Source organism: Eubalaena glacialis, chromosome 4, assembly GCF_028564815.1.
Source record: "Eubalaena glacialis isolate mEubGla1 chromosome 4, mEubGla1.1.hap2.+ XY, whole genome shotgun sequence".
Classification (NCBI taxonomy): Eukaryota; Metazoa; Chordata; class Mammalia; order Artiodactyla; family Balaenidae; genus Eubalaena; species Eubalaena glacialis.
In genome coordinates this window covers 112,636,906-112,651,513 of record NC_083719.1, presented here as the reverse complement: position 1 = coordinate 112,651,513, position 14,608 = coordinate 112,636,906, and the positions used below count along the sequence as shown (strand labels likewise).

The 14,608-nt window shown below is 36.8% G+C and overlaps 1 protein-coding gene across 1 annotated transcript in view; it reads left to right on the top strand.

Moving 5' to 3' along the window:
• The first annotated feature begins 208 nt into the window (after window positions 1–208).
• The window catches only part of CDKL3 (cyclin dependent kinase like 3), a 44,876-nt gene continuing 30,476 nt past the window's right edge, over window positions 209–14,608 (top strand). The window contains exons 1-4 of the mRNA XM_061189604.1: window positions 209–521; window positions 798–980; window positions 4,318–4,512; window positions 12,525–12,703. Of these exons, the coding sequence (XP_061045587.1) occupies window positions 816–980; window positions 4,318–4,512; window positions 12,525–12,703 (539 nt within the window). The 5' untranslated portion in view covers window positions 209–521; window positions 798–815. The remainder of the gene's footprint in view (window positions 522–797; window positions 981–4,317; window positions 4,513–12,524; window positions 12,704–14,608) is intronic.

Genomic DNA, 14,608 nt, shown 5'->3' with positions numbered 1-14,608 from the left:
TCGCCGCTCAAAACCAACCTTGTGTAGTGGCCCCAGTTTGATCGACAGCAGCTCGTATTTCCCACTTCCACCCTCAAGGAGGCTTTCAGTTAGCGCCCCCCAGGAACTCTTTTCTGCTTGTTCCCTCTTTTTCCTTCCGGGTCGGGCCTGGCCGGTGTTCCGGTCTTGCGCCCTAGGCCCCGAGCGAGAGGCCCGGTGCGCTGTTGCCATGGCAGTAGGCCGTTGGGAGCTGACGGGATAGGTAGGGTCGGTGTCCTGGTTCCCGGCTGAGACTGCGCGGAGCTGGGCCGGCGGGACTGCAGAATGGGCTGAGGCGGCGGCGGCTGTCCGGACGTGGTCGACTGAGGGGCGAAGGGCGCGGCACTGGTCCAGGACCCTAAGACGCCTGGTTTGAGGAGCGGGTGGGACCGAGGTTTTCTTGGGCCCCAGGGCCTGACCTGTTGGCGACTGCAGCTTTGCGGGAACCTCATATTTGACGCGGGCATGACTGGACGTGTGGGGACCCCACTCATGATGAATAGGTGACATGTAGTGAGCGAATCTTCACTCTTGGTGGGAATGATCTTGACAGCAGGAAGCTCCCCAAGTTCTGGTGGGGGCCAGAGCCCCACAAGGACCCCTTACTGCCGAACTGGCAGAGTTCCCAAAGACAAACAGAATCTGTGAAAAGATTCCTACTTTTCCTGTTTCCGTATTTTTAAGTATGGGTTTATTGTGGAAATGCATTATCCGCCTTGAATAAATAAAGGTATAAATGTTTAACCTTCTTCCTCCCCCCCCCCTTTCTTTTTATAAAGAAGAAGCTGGGCTTGAAAATGGAGATGTATGAAACCCTTGGAAAAGTGGGAGAGGGAAGTTATGGAACAGTCATGAAGTGTAAACATAAGGATACTGGGCAGATAGTGGCCATTAAGATATTTTATGAGAAACCAGAAAAGTCTGTCAACAAAATTGCAACGAGAGAAATAAAGTTGCTAAAGGTTTGCTTCTTTTGCCTTAATTGCTCTCTGTAAGTCAAAAGGGAAGTTGTTATGGAATAAAAAATTATATAATGAATATTTCAGTTAACATATGTATTTGGACATATAATAGAAAAACAAGTGTGATAGCTTACCTTACTGTGTACATTTTGTAATTTTACAGTGATACTAGATATATGTTTTTATGTATAATGTAACAAAAGCTATGCCAAATATTGTGAAATAATTATTCAGAAATATCCAGGTATAATACTTAGTAAAAATGTCTGCTTTGTGCAGGGTTTTGTGCCAGATGTTGTGACTATAATGACGTAAAAGACAGTACCTGCTCTTCAGGACTTTTATTAATTAGACAAGAGGGCATATAAAAATAATACTGAATATTAAGTGGCTGATAATAAAAGCCAAGTGATTAACACAAAGTCCTGTTGGGTAGGGAAGGTTTCTTGGAGGAAGTGGAACATGAATTTGGCCTTAAAGGGTATGTAGAATTTAGGAAAGAGGGGGAGAGTATTGTATTCCAGGTTAGGGGAACAGCATAAGCTCAGAGAGGCTGAAGGCAGGACAAAGAGCAGAGCAGAAAGGACAAAGAGCATTTGCCTGTAGAGTTTCTTATATGGAAATAGAAGGAGGTGAGATTAGAGAATTAAGCTGGAGGCAGGCTTTAAAGTCTTGTCTTTTAGGCTAAGGAATCAAAACTTGATTTTGTGAGAGGTGCGAGGTTTTGAATTCAGAGTAAAGAAACTGTAAATATTAATCTAGCATTATTTTTTAGAATAGATTGGAGGACTGAGAAAGTAAAAATAGGGAGATCTGTTGTGTTTTTAATTCAGGAATCCTGTTAAATGTGAGGGTCCTTGCTAGAATGCAGCAATTTGAATGGAAAGTAGAGTTAGAACATAATATATTACTAAAGAAGACATGAAAGTGTAGAAGGAAACAGAAGGAGAATCAAAGGTATCTTTGAGGTTCAGTGATTGCTACCATTGATGGAAATATGAAAGACCCAAAAGAGACATGGTTTGGGAACTAGTTCGGTTTTAGAAATGTTGAATTTGAGGTGACAGGAATACAATGTAGTAAAGATGATAGGTAGGTGTTTAGAGGTGGAGAACAATAGCAGGAGAGATCAGGGGACAAGATAGAATTTCATGTAGGTATGATAGGTCCACTCAGTGGAAAGACCTCAGGAGTGTAAAGAAAGGAGCATTAAGATTCATTGGCAATTGGGTACAAAACTAGTGATTTTAAAAATATTTAAATATACATATGTATTTTGTTTATTGGAATTTATCTAGATGCTTTAAGGTTCATTGCCTAGATGTTTTTACATGTGATGAAGAAAACAGATACTGTTCTTGTTCTTTTTTATCTGATACAAAAGTAATATTCTCTTCTTTCTTTGTAAGTCTATATTAGATATGATGGATCAATTTGCTTTCTAAATAGAAGAAATATATTAGGCATGTGTGAATTGTTGGAACTGCTCTATTTCTAGACAATGAAAAGGAAAGTTAAAGTCAGTAAAGATGTTATGATTTTGTGAACGATACCTGTCCTTATCCTGATGACCTAAAACACAATAATACTGTAAGTCAACTGTTGTGCACCATAAGTGAAAATCTGACTAGAAGGAGACCTTTTCCCAGGCAATAGCTTTTGCTCTTTCTTCACCTTTGTTGCATTTAAGCTAATTATTTTTTTCTTCTTAATTGTTTTGTAAAAATAACCAATATGTGGCAAGAACACAGAGATGAATTTGAAAATTTACTATTACAACTATTGTGCAAAATATTTTGAGATAGCTTAACTATTTTTTCTCATTGGTTTATTTCTTGTAGAATTTTTAGTTTGATCAGATCTAATTCCACGAGAGATTTCTTGGATTAGTTAACATTCTTAGTCTAAAAACACTGCCATAATGACTTAATTAGAACTAAATTTTTATCTGCTGGAATTTCATTAAATAAATTACAGTTAGAGTAGTTAGTGAGAATATCTGTAGAAAAGTTTTCTATTTATAAAGGAAAACAAAAGTAAACAACCTGAAAAAGGATAATGGAGTATTTCAAGTGGTTTTATGGTTTATCTGAGAAAGTCACTGATTCCTTACCCCTGGATGGATGTTCCTTAATGCTTATTAACTCGCATTCACCCTTATCTGCTTTTGCCTTTAAAATTAAGACTGGTCAAGAAACCAGTAATTCTCCTTAGTTGAAGGATTAATATTATAGTGTCTAAAGGCAGTCTTTTTTTTTTTTTTTTGCTACTGCCAGCATGTTGTTGCTGCAGCACTCTGGCACCCCACCAACCAGGGAAATTGGATTGGGAGCAAAAATAGGAAAGAAATCTGGCATTATATTTTGGCATGTTTTTCTATTAGTCATGTTTTGAGGAATTTAGTCTATGTATTAGTACAGATAAGTAGAAAAATGGATGTTGTGCTATTGGAATAAAGGCAAACTTTTTCTCTTACAAGTATAGCTTTTTGATGAATCCAACATCAAAAATATACCCCTTAATTTTTAGCCAAATGAATAAATATTTTTGGTAATTTGAAAAAGTTAAATATTTGAGAATTGATTGTAATTAAGTCAGTGTGTTAAAAAATAGAATAAGCAGCATAAAATGATAAACCTCTTTTGTTTTCTAAGCTGATACATGCCATTTTTGACATTTTGAAATTATCTTGACAGTGAGTGCTTACCAGTCTAAAAATGTGTTTGGTTGCTTAATAGAATATTACAGGCAATGAACAAAAATGTACCCACAAATAATTGTATATTTATGTAAAGTTCCTATGGATATAAATTGGTATTTCGCATATATGAAAAGTTTCTAGATATTTTGATACCCTTTTGTTAACAGTGTGGTGAATTTATAACGTCCACGTGGAACTTATATTTTACTCTTGAGAGTTCAGGACAAATCTCAGAGAGTAATTAACTTCTGTAAATTCAGATTACATGCTCAGTGGCACTGGAATCCATGCTCATTTGAAATGATAAGGACCTTTTAATCACAAACCAATTTAAAAGATAGGAAGATATCTCTTAGCAGAATACATTTTAGTACATTAACTCTGAATTATTTTAGTAGGCAACCAAATGTCAACTTGAAGTAAAGCAATACATCTCCCTCTGTTCTATAAATATTAATTATTAAATAGATTAACATTTAAAAAAATAGGAATGTAAGCAAATCAGTTGAGAAATTTTTATTGAAATGCATGGAGGAAAAGAAGCAGAGAATATTTCTTCTTTTTAAAATTATATGGGTCTTATATGTGCAAATTATGGTGCATGAAATACTAAAAATCCATTTCTCTTGTTAATAGCAATTTCGTCATGAAAACCTGGTCAATCTGATTGAAGTTTTTAGACAGAAAAAGAAAATTCATTTGGTGTTTGAATTTATTGACCACACAGTATTAGATGAGTTACAACATTATTGTCATGGACTAGAGAGTAAACGACTTAGAAAATACCTCTTCCAGATTCTTCGAGCAATTGAATATCTTCACAATAATAATGTAAGTGCTTCTGGGACGAAGTGAGAGAGTTGCATTGACATATACACACTACCAAATGTAAAATAGATAGCTAGTGGGAAGCAGCCGCATAGCACAGGGAGATCAGCTCTGTGCTTTGTGACCACCTAGAGGGGTGGGATAGGGAGGGTGGGAGGGAGACGCAAGAGGGAGGGGATATGGGGATATATGTATACGTATAGCTGATTCACTTTGTTATACAGCAGAAACTAACACAACAACGTAAAGCTATTATACTCCAATAAAGATGTTAAAAAAAAAATAATGTAAGTGCTTAAAAATAAGCCAAACTTTAGGATGAATATGAATTGTAAGTGCCCTTTAAACATTGTTCTGTTTTTATGAAAGTTGTTAAAATTATTTTTCTGGACAATATTAATTGACATCCTGAAAATAGAGAGAAGATCAGGGGAGTTACTACCTTATAATTCAGTTGCAGAACCAAAAAACGTATTGAACACACACTAATTATAACTATAGGGCAGACCAACTATGGGATGCTAAAGGAGGTATAGAGGAATCAACAGTCAACTGGGGCATCTTTTATTAACGAAAGTACATTAAAACATCGAAAGTCAAGCCAGCTCAGATGAAGGGAGGTTTGGAGGTAGGAACTGGAAACTAGGCCAGGGGAATGGCAAGAGAAGGTGGATGCCTTTAGGGAAAGAAAAGAGAGAAATAAAGTGGCTGAGGGGTGTAGAGCCTTGTCATTTAAGTCAAGAAAGGAAAGAGGATCAACTGTTTTGATTTTTAGTGCTGCCTTTTAGCTAGCATTGTTTAGTTAATGTTTATCTCAGCAGGTTTTTATGGACATACTTTGTTCCCAACATGAGCTCTACTTTCTGTAAAGTTAGATGTATGTTTGTGAAATAACAGTACAAGCCTCAAAAATAGTTTTATTAGTAAGTGATATAGGCATAACATCTATATGCCCTAGGCTTTTTCAGATACCTTAATTTCTAATTTTCTGTCTTGGTAATAGTGCATCTCATATTGCAGCTTTGAAAAATGTGGTTATGATAGCAACTGGAAATTCAGATTGTAATTTCCTTGCCGACTGGATCCATGGGGGGACAGTATAATGTAACAGTTAAGAGCACACAGTCCTTGGAATCAGACTGTCCTGGATTTTCACCCACCAGCTTATGTATGGATAACCACACAACATGTGGAGTTCACACTTGCACAATGAAAGGTGGTAGCCCCATTACTCTGTGGCCCCAGGAAAGTTATCTAACCTCTCTGAACTTCATTTTCCTCATCTGTAAAATGATACTATAGTACCTCACAGATTTTTTATAAAGATCAAATTAGGTAGTAGGTAGTGTTTAACACTAGGTGTGTTTTAAGTGCTCATTAAATAGTGCAGATAAGGAGTCAGGAATAGTTATATGTTATCTGTATCCCTATAGTGTCTTGCCTGTAGTAGACTTTAAAAATATTTCTTGAATAATGGGAGACACCAGTATGGGCTACACTGAGAGTAGAAAACTTCAAAGAGGAGGTAAAACTAAAGTAACAATTTTGAACTTATATGGGTGTTTAAATTCAAGCACATAGGGAAACAACCCAAGTGTCTATCAACAGATGATTGGTTTAGGAAGATGATATATATATATCTAAATAGATATATATCTTATTATTAAGCCATAAAAAGGATGAGGTATTGCCATTTGCAGCAACATGGATGGACCTAGAGAATATCATACTAAGTTAAATAAGTCAGAGAAAGACAAATATATGATATCACTTATGTGTGGGATCTAAAAAGTAATACTAATGAATCTATATACAAAACAGAAACAGGCTCACAGACATAGAAAACATACTATGGTTACCAAAGGGGAAAGGGAGGGAGGGATAAATTGGGAGTATGGGATTGACAGATAAACTACTATACGTAAAATAGATAAACAACAAAGATTTACTGTATAGCACAGGGAACTATATTCAATATCTTGTAATAACCTATAATGGAAAATAATATGAAAAAATAAGTAGGTAACTGAATCACTTTGCTGTACATCTGAAACTAACACAATATTGTAAGTCAATGATAGTTCACTAAAACAAACAAAAATGCCTTAATGGAATCAAAATGGAAAAAAATATAAGTGATCTTAAAACTAACAAAGAAAATGAATCAATAGTCAAAAAAATTCAAGGGGAATTCCCTGGTGGTCCAGTGGTTAGAACTCTCTGCTTTCACTGCCAAAGGCCAGGGTTCGATCCCTGGTCGGGGAACTAAGATGCCACAAGCTGCATGGTGCAGCGGAAAAAAAAAAAAATTAAACAAAAATATTCAAGCACATGGAGCAGAGTTATTATAAATCATTGTAATATGGAGTTCTATGTAGTTTTGGAGCATTTCACTACAAAATAAAGGAGAATTAAACTCACTGAATCCAAAGTCTGATAGTTCACACCATATACAAAAATTAAGTTGAAATGGATCAAAAACCTAAACATAAGAGCTAAAACTATAAAACTCAGAAGAAAACATAGGTGTAAATCTGTGTGATCATGTATTAATGCATCAAAAGCAATCAAAGAAAAAGACAAATTGGACTACATCAAAATTCAAAACTTTGTGCATCAGAGGACACTATCAAGAAAGTAAAAAGACAGTTCACACAATGGGAGAAAATATTTGCAAATCATATATCTGATAAGCAACTAGTATCCAGGATATATAAAATACAATTCAACATAAAAAGACAACCCAATTTAAAAATGGGCAAAGGACTCAATAGACATTTCTCCAAAGAAGATATAAAAATGGCTGATAGCACATGAAATGATGCTCAATATCCTGAGTCATTATGGTAATGCATATCAAAATCACAATGAGATACCATTTCACACCCAGTAGTCTAGCTGTAATTTAAAAAACAGACAAGAATGAATGTTGGCAAGGAAGTAGAGAAATTGGAACCCTCATACACTGCTGGTGGTAATGTAAAATGGTACAGCTGCTATGGAAAACAGCTTGGCAGTTCCTCAAAAAGTTAAACATAGAATTACCATATGACCCAGCACATTTACTCCTAGGTATCTACCCAAGAGAACTGATAACGTATGTTCACATAGAAACCTGCCCAGGAATGTTCATAGCAGCATTATTCAAAGTAGCCAAAAAGTGGAAACAGCTCAAATGTATATTAGCTGACGAATGGATAAACAAAATGGGGTACAACCCTACAGTCGGACTTATTCAACCACAAAAAGGAATGAAGTACTGATACGTGCTACAAAATGAGTGAACCTTGAGAACATTATGTTGAATGAAAAAAGTCAAAATGCAAAAGACATAAGTATAAATTCCATTTAAATGAAAAGTCCAGAATAGGCAAGTTTATATTTGTATATCTTCTTTGAAGAAATGTCTCTTCAAGTCCTTTGCCCATATTTAAATTGGGTTATTTGTCTTTCTATTGTCGAGTTGTATTTTCTGTATTTTGGATACTAGATCCTTATCAGATACATGATTTGCAAATATTTTCTCCCATTCTGTGGATTGCCTTTTTGCCTTCTCGATAGTGGTTTTTTAAAAAATCATTTCTTTCTCTTTATTGATATCCTTTATTTGGTGAGACGTGTTCATACTTTTCTTTAGTTCTTTAGACATGGTTTCCTTTAACCTTGAACATATTTAAAATAGCCAATTATAGTCTTTGTCTAGTGGCTTCAATGTTTGGGCTTCTTCAGGGAAAGCTTCTTATTGACTGCTTTTTTTTTCTCCCTGTGCATGGCCATATTTGTTTCTTTGCACACCTATTTGGGGGGATTTTTTTTGGACATTTGTAATTTTTTGTTGAAAACTGGACATTTAAAATAATATGTGGTAACTCTGGAAGTCAGAATTTCCCATCTCTCAGGGTTTGTAGTTGTTGCTATTTTTTTAGTTACTTTGCTGAACTAATTCTGTGAAGTCTGAATTCTTTGTCATGTGTGACCACTAAAATCTCTGCTCAGTTAGTTTAGTGGTCAGCTAAGGTTTGGACAGAAATTTCCTTCAATTCTTGAAACCAATAAATCTCTTAGCCATATTTACTGAGGGCTCTTTCTCTGTGTTGGGCCATGTCTTCAATGTTCAGGCAGGCAGTTTACAACTCTGCCTTAGCCTTACCTTCCTGCTTGTGTAGAACCTTAAAGTCTGCCAGTCTTGAGAGCTTAGGGACAATCTCAGGTCTTTCCTGGGTGTGTGCACAGCTGTGCATGTACCCTTCATGATTCCCAGGAATATGTTGGAACTTTTCAAACCCTTTATGGACATCTCACTCCCAGCCTTTCTTTCTTTATTTCTTTTCTCTTGTTTTACACGCATATTTTGTTTTAACTTAACATTATATCTTGGAGGTCACACCATGTCAGAATACAGAGAATGTCTTCAATTCCTTTTTACAGAAGAATCATAATAGTAATCAACATTTTTATGGCAGTTAGCACACATGAGGCACTATTTTAAATGTTTTCAGTGTTTTACATATATTAAGGCATACGTAATGGCATATTCTTCAAAACCACACTAGGAAATATATATTTATTTCACCCCCATTTATAGATAAAGAAGCCATGTTTATGAATCTTGCCCCACTCTCACAATATCAAGGGGTAAAGTAGGGATTTGAACCTGTTAGTCTCACCACAATTTGTGCTCTTAAACTTTATACTATAATACCTTTCAACTGCAGCCTTTCTTTTTTTTTCTAATTGAAGTATAGTTGATTTACAATGTTGTGGCAATCTCTGCTGTGCAGCAAAGTGACGCAGTTATACACATAGCGACATGCTTTTTTATATTCTTTTCCATTATGGTTTATCACGCAGGATATTGAATATAGTTCCCTGTGCTATACATTAAGACCTTGTTTATCCATTCTAAACAGCCTTTCTTTTTAATTAAGTATTTTGGTCAGCTTGTTGTTTGTCCTGTTATAGCTTCCTCAGGTGGCTATAATGTTATATAGTGGCTGCTAAGAAGGCTGATTGCTTGGGCCAGCCCTGAGTTAGGTCAGTAAAGACAAGACTTCTAGTGCGATTTTCCAGTGATCTGCCAGACATGTCAAATAATGACTATTACCTGGGAATGGGGCTTTGGAGGAGATACAACCCTATTCTACTCCCTCTGGTGGCTGCTAGGCTGCTAGTTTTCACCATGATTTTGGGGGCTGTTGGTTTACAAAGCTACCAGGAGCTGTGGAGAGAGGAATAGAAATAGGACAAGCTAAGAATACTACTGCATCACATGGTTAGTTTATGTTTCAACTTTTTAAAGAAACTACCAAACTTTTTCCAAAGTGGTGGTACCATTTTACATCCCCATCAACAATGTATTCCAGTTTTTCTGCATCCTCCCGTTATTGTCTTTTGATCATAGCTATTCCAGTGGGTGTGAAGTGGTATCTTGTTTTTTTTTTTTTTTAGTAGTAAAACTGTCTTTATTCACAGATGACATAATCATCTATGTAGGAAATTCTATGGAATCTACAACAAAGTTAAGAGAACTAACTTGTAAGTTTATCAAGGTTGTAGGATACAAGATCAATATACTGAAATTAATTGTATTTCTGTGTATTAGCAACAAACAATCAGAAATTGAAATTAAAAATACCATTGTAACAGCATCAAAAATATAAAATACTTAGAGAAAATCTGACAAAAGATATATAAGACCTATACATTGAAAACTATTAAATATTGATGAGAGAGATTAAAGACGATCTAAACACATAGAAAGAAATACTGTGTTTATAGCGGTCTCAGTGATTGTGGAAGACCAAGGAGGATGTTGTCAAAACACAGAATTTTAAAAGTTGGGATTCAGAGAGTGCTTGATTCTCAAGGATAGCGTTCTGCCATGTAGTCATGGTGTTAGTTGTTAAAACGAGTGAGAACATTAGGACATCAGCTGAGTGAATCTTTCTCCCCCATGTTTAGAGCACTGAGGAGGAGGGTGATGGATGTGTAGTAGGCAGAATGTGTGAAGTGGTATCTTAACGTGCTTTTCCATGTCTATTTTTGCTCATGTTATATCCTCAGATCTTGGTATAGTGCCTGGCATATAGTAGTCACTCAGTAAAAGTTGTAGAAGTAAAAAAGGACTAATATAGTTTTATAGATGTCTCCTTTAAGGTGACTCATTACCCTAAATTAATTATTTGGCCATTTAGGAGGAAGAGTGAGGCAGAACAAGAGCCAACCCCAAAGGCTTATAGCAGCAAGTTGTATAAAAAAGGAAAGATCCCAGATTTCTGTCACCAAGATATTTTCACTCGTGTCATGATACTTTACTGGTGATGAGAATATGCTTAATACATTTGATAAAGGTTTTAAATGCCTTCTTTGTTTTAGGCATTGTACTGGGCCCTGGAGATATAGCCTGAACAAAACAGACATACATCTTGCCCTCATGGAACTTACAGTCTAATGGGAGTGACAAAAAAGTAAATAGGCAATTAATAATAAAGCATGACAAATGCTGTGAAGGGGGAAGTGCAGAATAATGTGAGAACATATAGAAGGAACATCTAATAGAAACATCTCAGCTGAGACCTGAGGAAATAGTTGGCCAAGCAAAGTGTTCTAGGCGGTTAGAACAGCATCAGCAAATGCAAAAAATGATGACACAAACCTGGAAAATTGGGAAGCTAATATTCAATAGGCTAGCGAAGGGACATTGAGAATGTGAGCAGAGACCAAATCCTATAAGGCCTTACCAGCCATTTTACGTAGCTTCAAATTTGTCCTGTGGGGTAGGGAATCCTTGAAGGAGTGACATAATCATACATGTGACTTTAAAATAGCACTGTGATTTCACTGTGGACAATGGATTGGAGGGGATTAGAGTGAATTCAGGGAGACCATTTGGTAAGCTAGTAATTTTGATGAGAGAACTGAGGGAACTTGAACTAGGGAGAGAAGTAGACAGGTTGAGAGAGTATGGAACCTGAGGGAGAAAAGTGCCTTGATTTCTGGCTTGAGCCATGGGATCAATGTTGGTTCCATTTACTGAGCTAAAGGACTGTTGAGAACAAATGAGTTTGGGAGAAAAGATCATGCGTTTAGTTTTGGATTTGCTGAGTTTGTGGGGATGTGTGGTTCAGCCCTGTGGGACTTCTTGTGGACTTCCATTCCTTGTGGAAACCAGGAAAGATAGAAATAGAAATACAGAAGTCATCAGTTTATGGATAGTTACTAAGGCTGTAATAGTAGGTGAGATTGAGATGGAACAGCCAATAGATGGGAAGAAGCCCAAAAGAATATGGTGTTCCCATAACCAAGTGAAGAAAGTGCTAAAAAAAAAAAAAAGTAGTTGAGATTGTGCAGGAAACAAGATGTAAGAGAAGAGAAGCCTAAGACCAGAACCCTACATTTACGGACAGATAGAGAAAAAGGAACTGCCATAGGAGGAGACTGGGGAATTTTAGGTCCCAGAAGTCAGGAATGGAGGAGTGGTTGACATCTTTTACACTAAGATACCAAGTAAGATATGTATTGAAGGGTGTGTGTTGGATGTAGCAACGAGGCTGTTGATGACTTTGGCTAGGGCAGTTTGAATGTGGGAGCAGAAGACAGGTTGCATTACCTTGAGTGAATGAGTGGTCAAAGTGAAGACTGAGTAAAAATAATGTCTTTGAGAAGTTTAGCTGTGAAGGAAATGAGAGAAAGGGCAGTACTTGGAGTGTGACATGGGGTTAAAAGAAAGTTAAACTTTTTCCGTTAAGTTCTTTTAATTACTTTTCCTTTTAGGAATGTGATTTACCTTTTCAGTATTATGTCTGTTTTCTTGGCTTTGTTTGGAGATGATGGATGGGGCAAGAACTGAAAGTATATAACTATTTAGCTTTTGCATTGTGTAGTTAATCATTTGCATTTGGTAAGAAAATAGCTTTACTGTCTTAATTAGCTAGATTTTCTCTATGTAATTGTTGAGAGATTTTCTAGATAATGAAACCTCATTTTAATCTATTGCATCTTCTGTTTGTTTTTAGATCATTCATCGAGATATAAAACCTGAGAATATTTTAGTATCCCAGTCAGGAATTACTAAACTCTGTGATTTTGGTTTTGCACGAACGCTAGCAGCTCCTGGAGACATTTATACGGACTATGTGGCCACACGCTGGTATAGAGCTCCAGAATTAGTATTAAAAGATACATCTTATGGAAAGTAAGTATATTTGGGAATCCTGCCTGGCCTTTCCTAGCTGTCTCTTTTTTTCCCTTGGTGTATCTGTCACCCATACTACTGACACCCTCTGCCTTCTGCATCTGGGTTTGGGCTAGAAAAGGGACACCCCAAAATAGAGCAGAGAGACCCTAGGCACCTGCCCTGCTGCTATTGACGTTACCACGCTTGCCCTCTGGGGCTGAGTGGCCCCAGCCCCAGAAGACCTATGCAGTCACCCCTCAGGCTGTATCCATGCTTGCTTTAAGCTGTGCCACACCCTTAACAGAGTTGCCTCCTCTGCTTATCTGTAGGCTCTACATTTACTGTACTCTGCCAGTGTTACCACAGGATCTGCCAGATTTCCTGCTTCTTGAATATGGCACAATCTTTGCAGACTGGCAAATAATTTTTAAATTGTACTGTTCTAGATGCCTCAAAAAGTAGAAAGGTCTCAGTCTATTGTGAAACAGTAGAAACAGTATAGGAAACAACAATCTAATAAATAATGAATCTTGAAGAACAAAGGGACCAAGTTGTACAACTGAATACAAGAAATGGGAGTGGGGATAATTCTCACATGCTTTTCCTAGAAACCATTGTTCTGTTATTATAATAATATCTAACATAGGGGCTTCCCTGGTGGTGCAGTGGTTAAGAATCCGCCTGCCAATACAGGGGACACGGGTTCAAGCCCTGGTCCGGGAAGATCCAACATGCCGCGGAGCAACTAAGCCCGTGCACCACAACTACCGAGCCTGTGCTCTAGAGCCTGCGAGCCACAACTACTGAGCCCGCATGCCACAACTACTGAAGCCCGCACTCCTAGAGCCCGTGCTCTGCAACAAGAGAAGCCACCGCCATGAGAAGCCCGTGCACGGCAATGAAGAGTAGCCCTCGCTCACCGCAACTAGAGAGAAAGCCCACGCGCAGCAACAAAGACCCAATGCAGCCATAAATAAGTAAATAAATAAAAAAATAAATTTATTTTTAAAAAAATCTAACATCAATAAGTACTTATTTTAAAGCTAGAAACTGTTCTAAATGCTTTACATGCATTAAATTATCTAATTTTCACAACAACCCTCTGATGAAGGTGCTAGTATTTTATCCCCATTTCAAATAAGACAACACTAAGACAGGTAGTGAGTAAGACACTAAGAAAGTAAGAAAGTGAGTAAGTTTACTAAGAAAAGTAAACTAATTTACCCAAAGTCTATCCAGGGTATGTTTTCGACTGTACTTATCACTGATACCATATGCAGACCACCTCTGTGCCTCAGTTACTTTATCTGTATAATGGAAATAATAATGGAACCAGCTTCATAGGTTTGTTGTGAGGATTAAATGATTTAATGAATGAGAAAAATGAAAATAAAGTAAATGCTTAATCAGTGTAGCCTCTGTAAGATCTCTCCTAGTTTTACCCTCTGTTTGTGATATTTTACTTAAATTCCTTTCCTGATGCACCCCCTTATTCCTATCCCTTGCCCCCAAATCATATCCTCCTCTAAATCCTGTTGTACATTATATGTAAATTTTGTGCCAGTTAATATTTAATATGGCCTAGTTCTATCTACCTCTTTTTAAAATATTCTTCTTGCTGAAAGATAAATTCCTTGAGGATAGGTGTGATCTCTTGTATTCTAGAGAGCCAAAATTGATGCCTTGTATATAGTCAGTTTGGATTCTAATGCAAGGCTTCACGTTGTGTTTGAAATAAATTTGCTAGTGAGTTTTTAAAACATGTTAAATTTTAACATCTTTACATTTTAAAACATATAAAATAAAACAGATACAAGAAAAGCTCACACAACAAATGTATACTTCCATCACCAGATGGAAAAATAGAATTTTGCAGGCTACCCCAGAAAACCCTCTATGTGCCCTATTCCACTTACAATACTC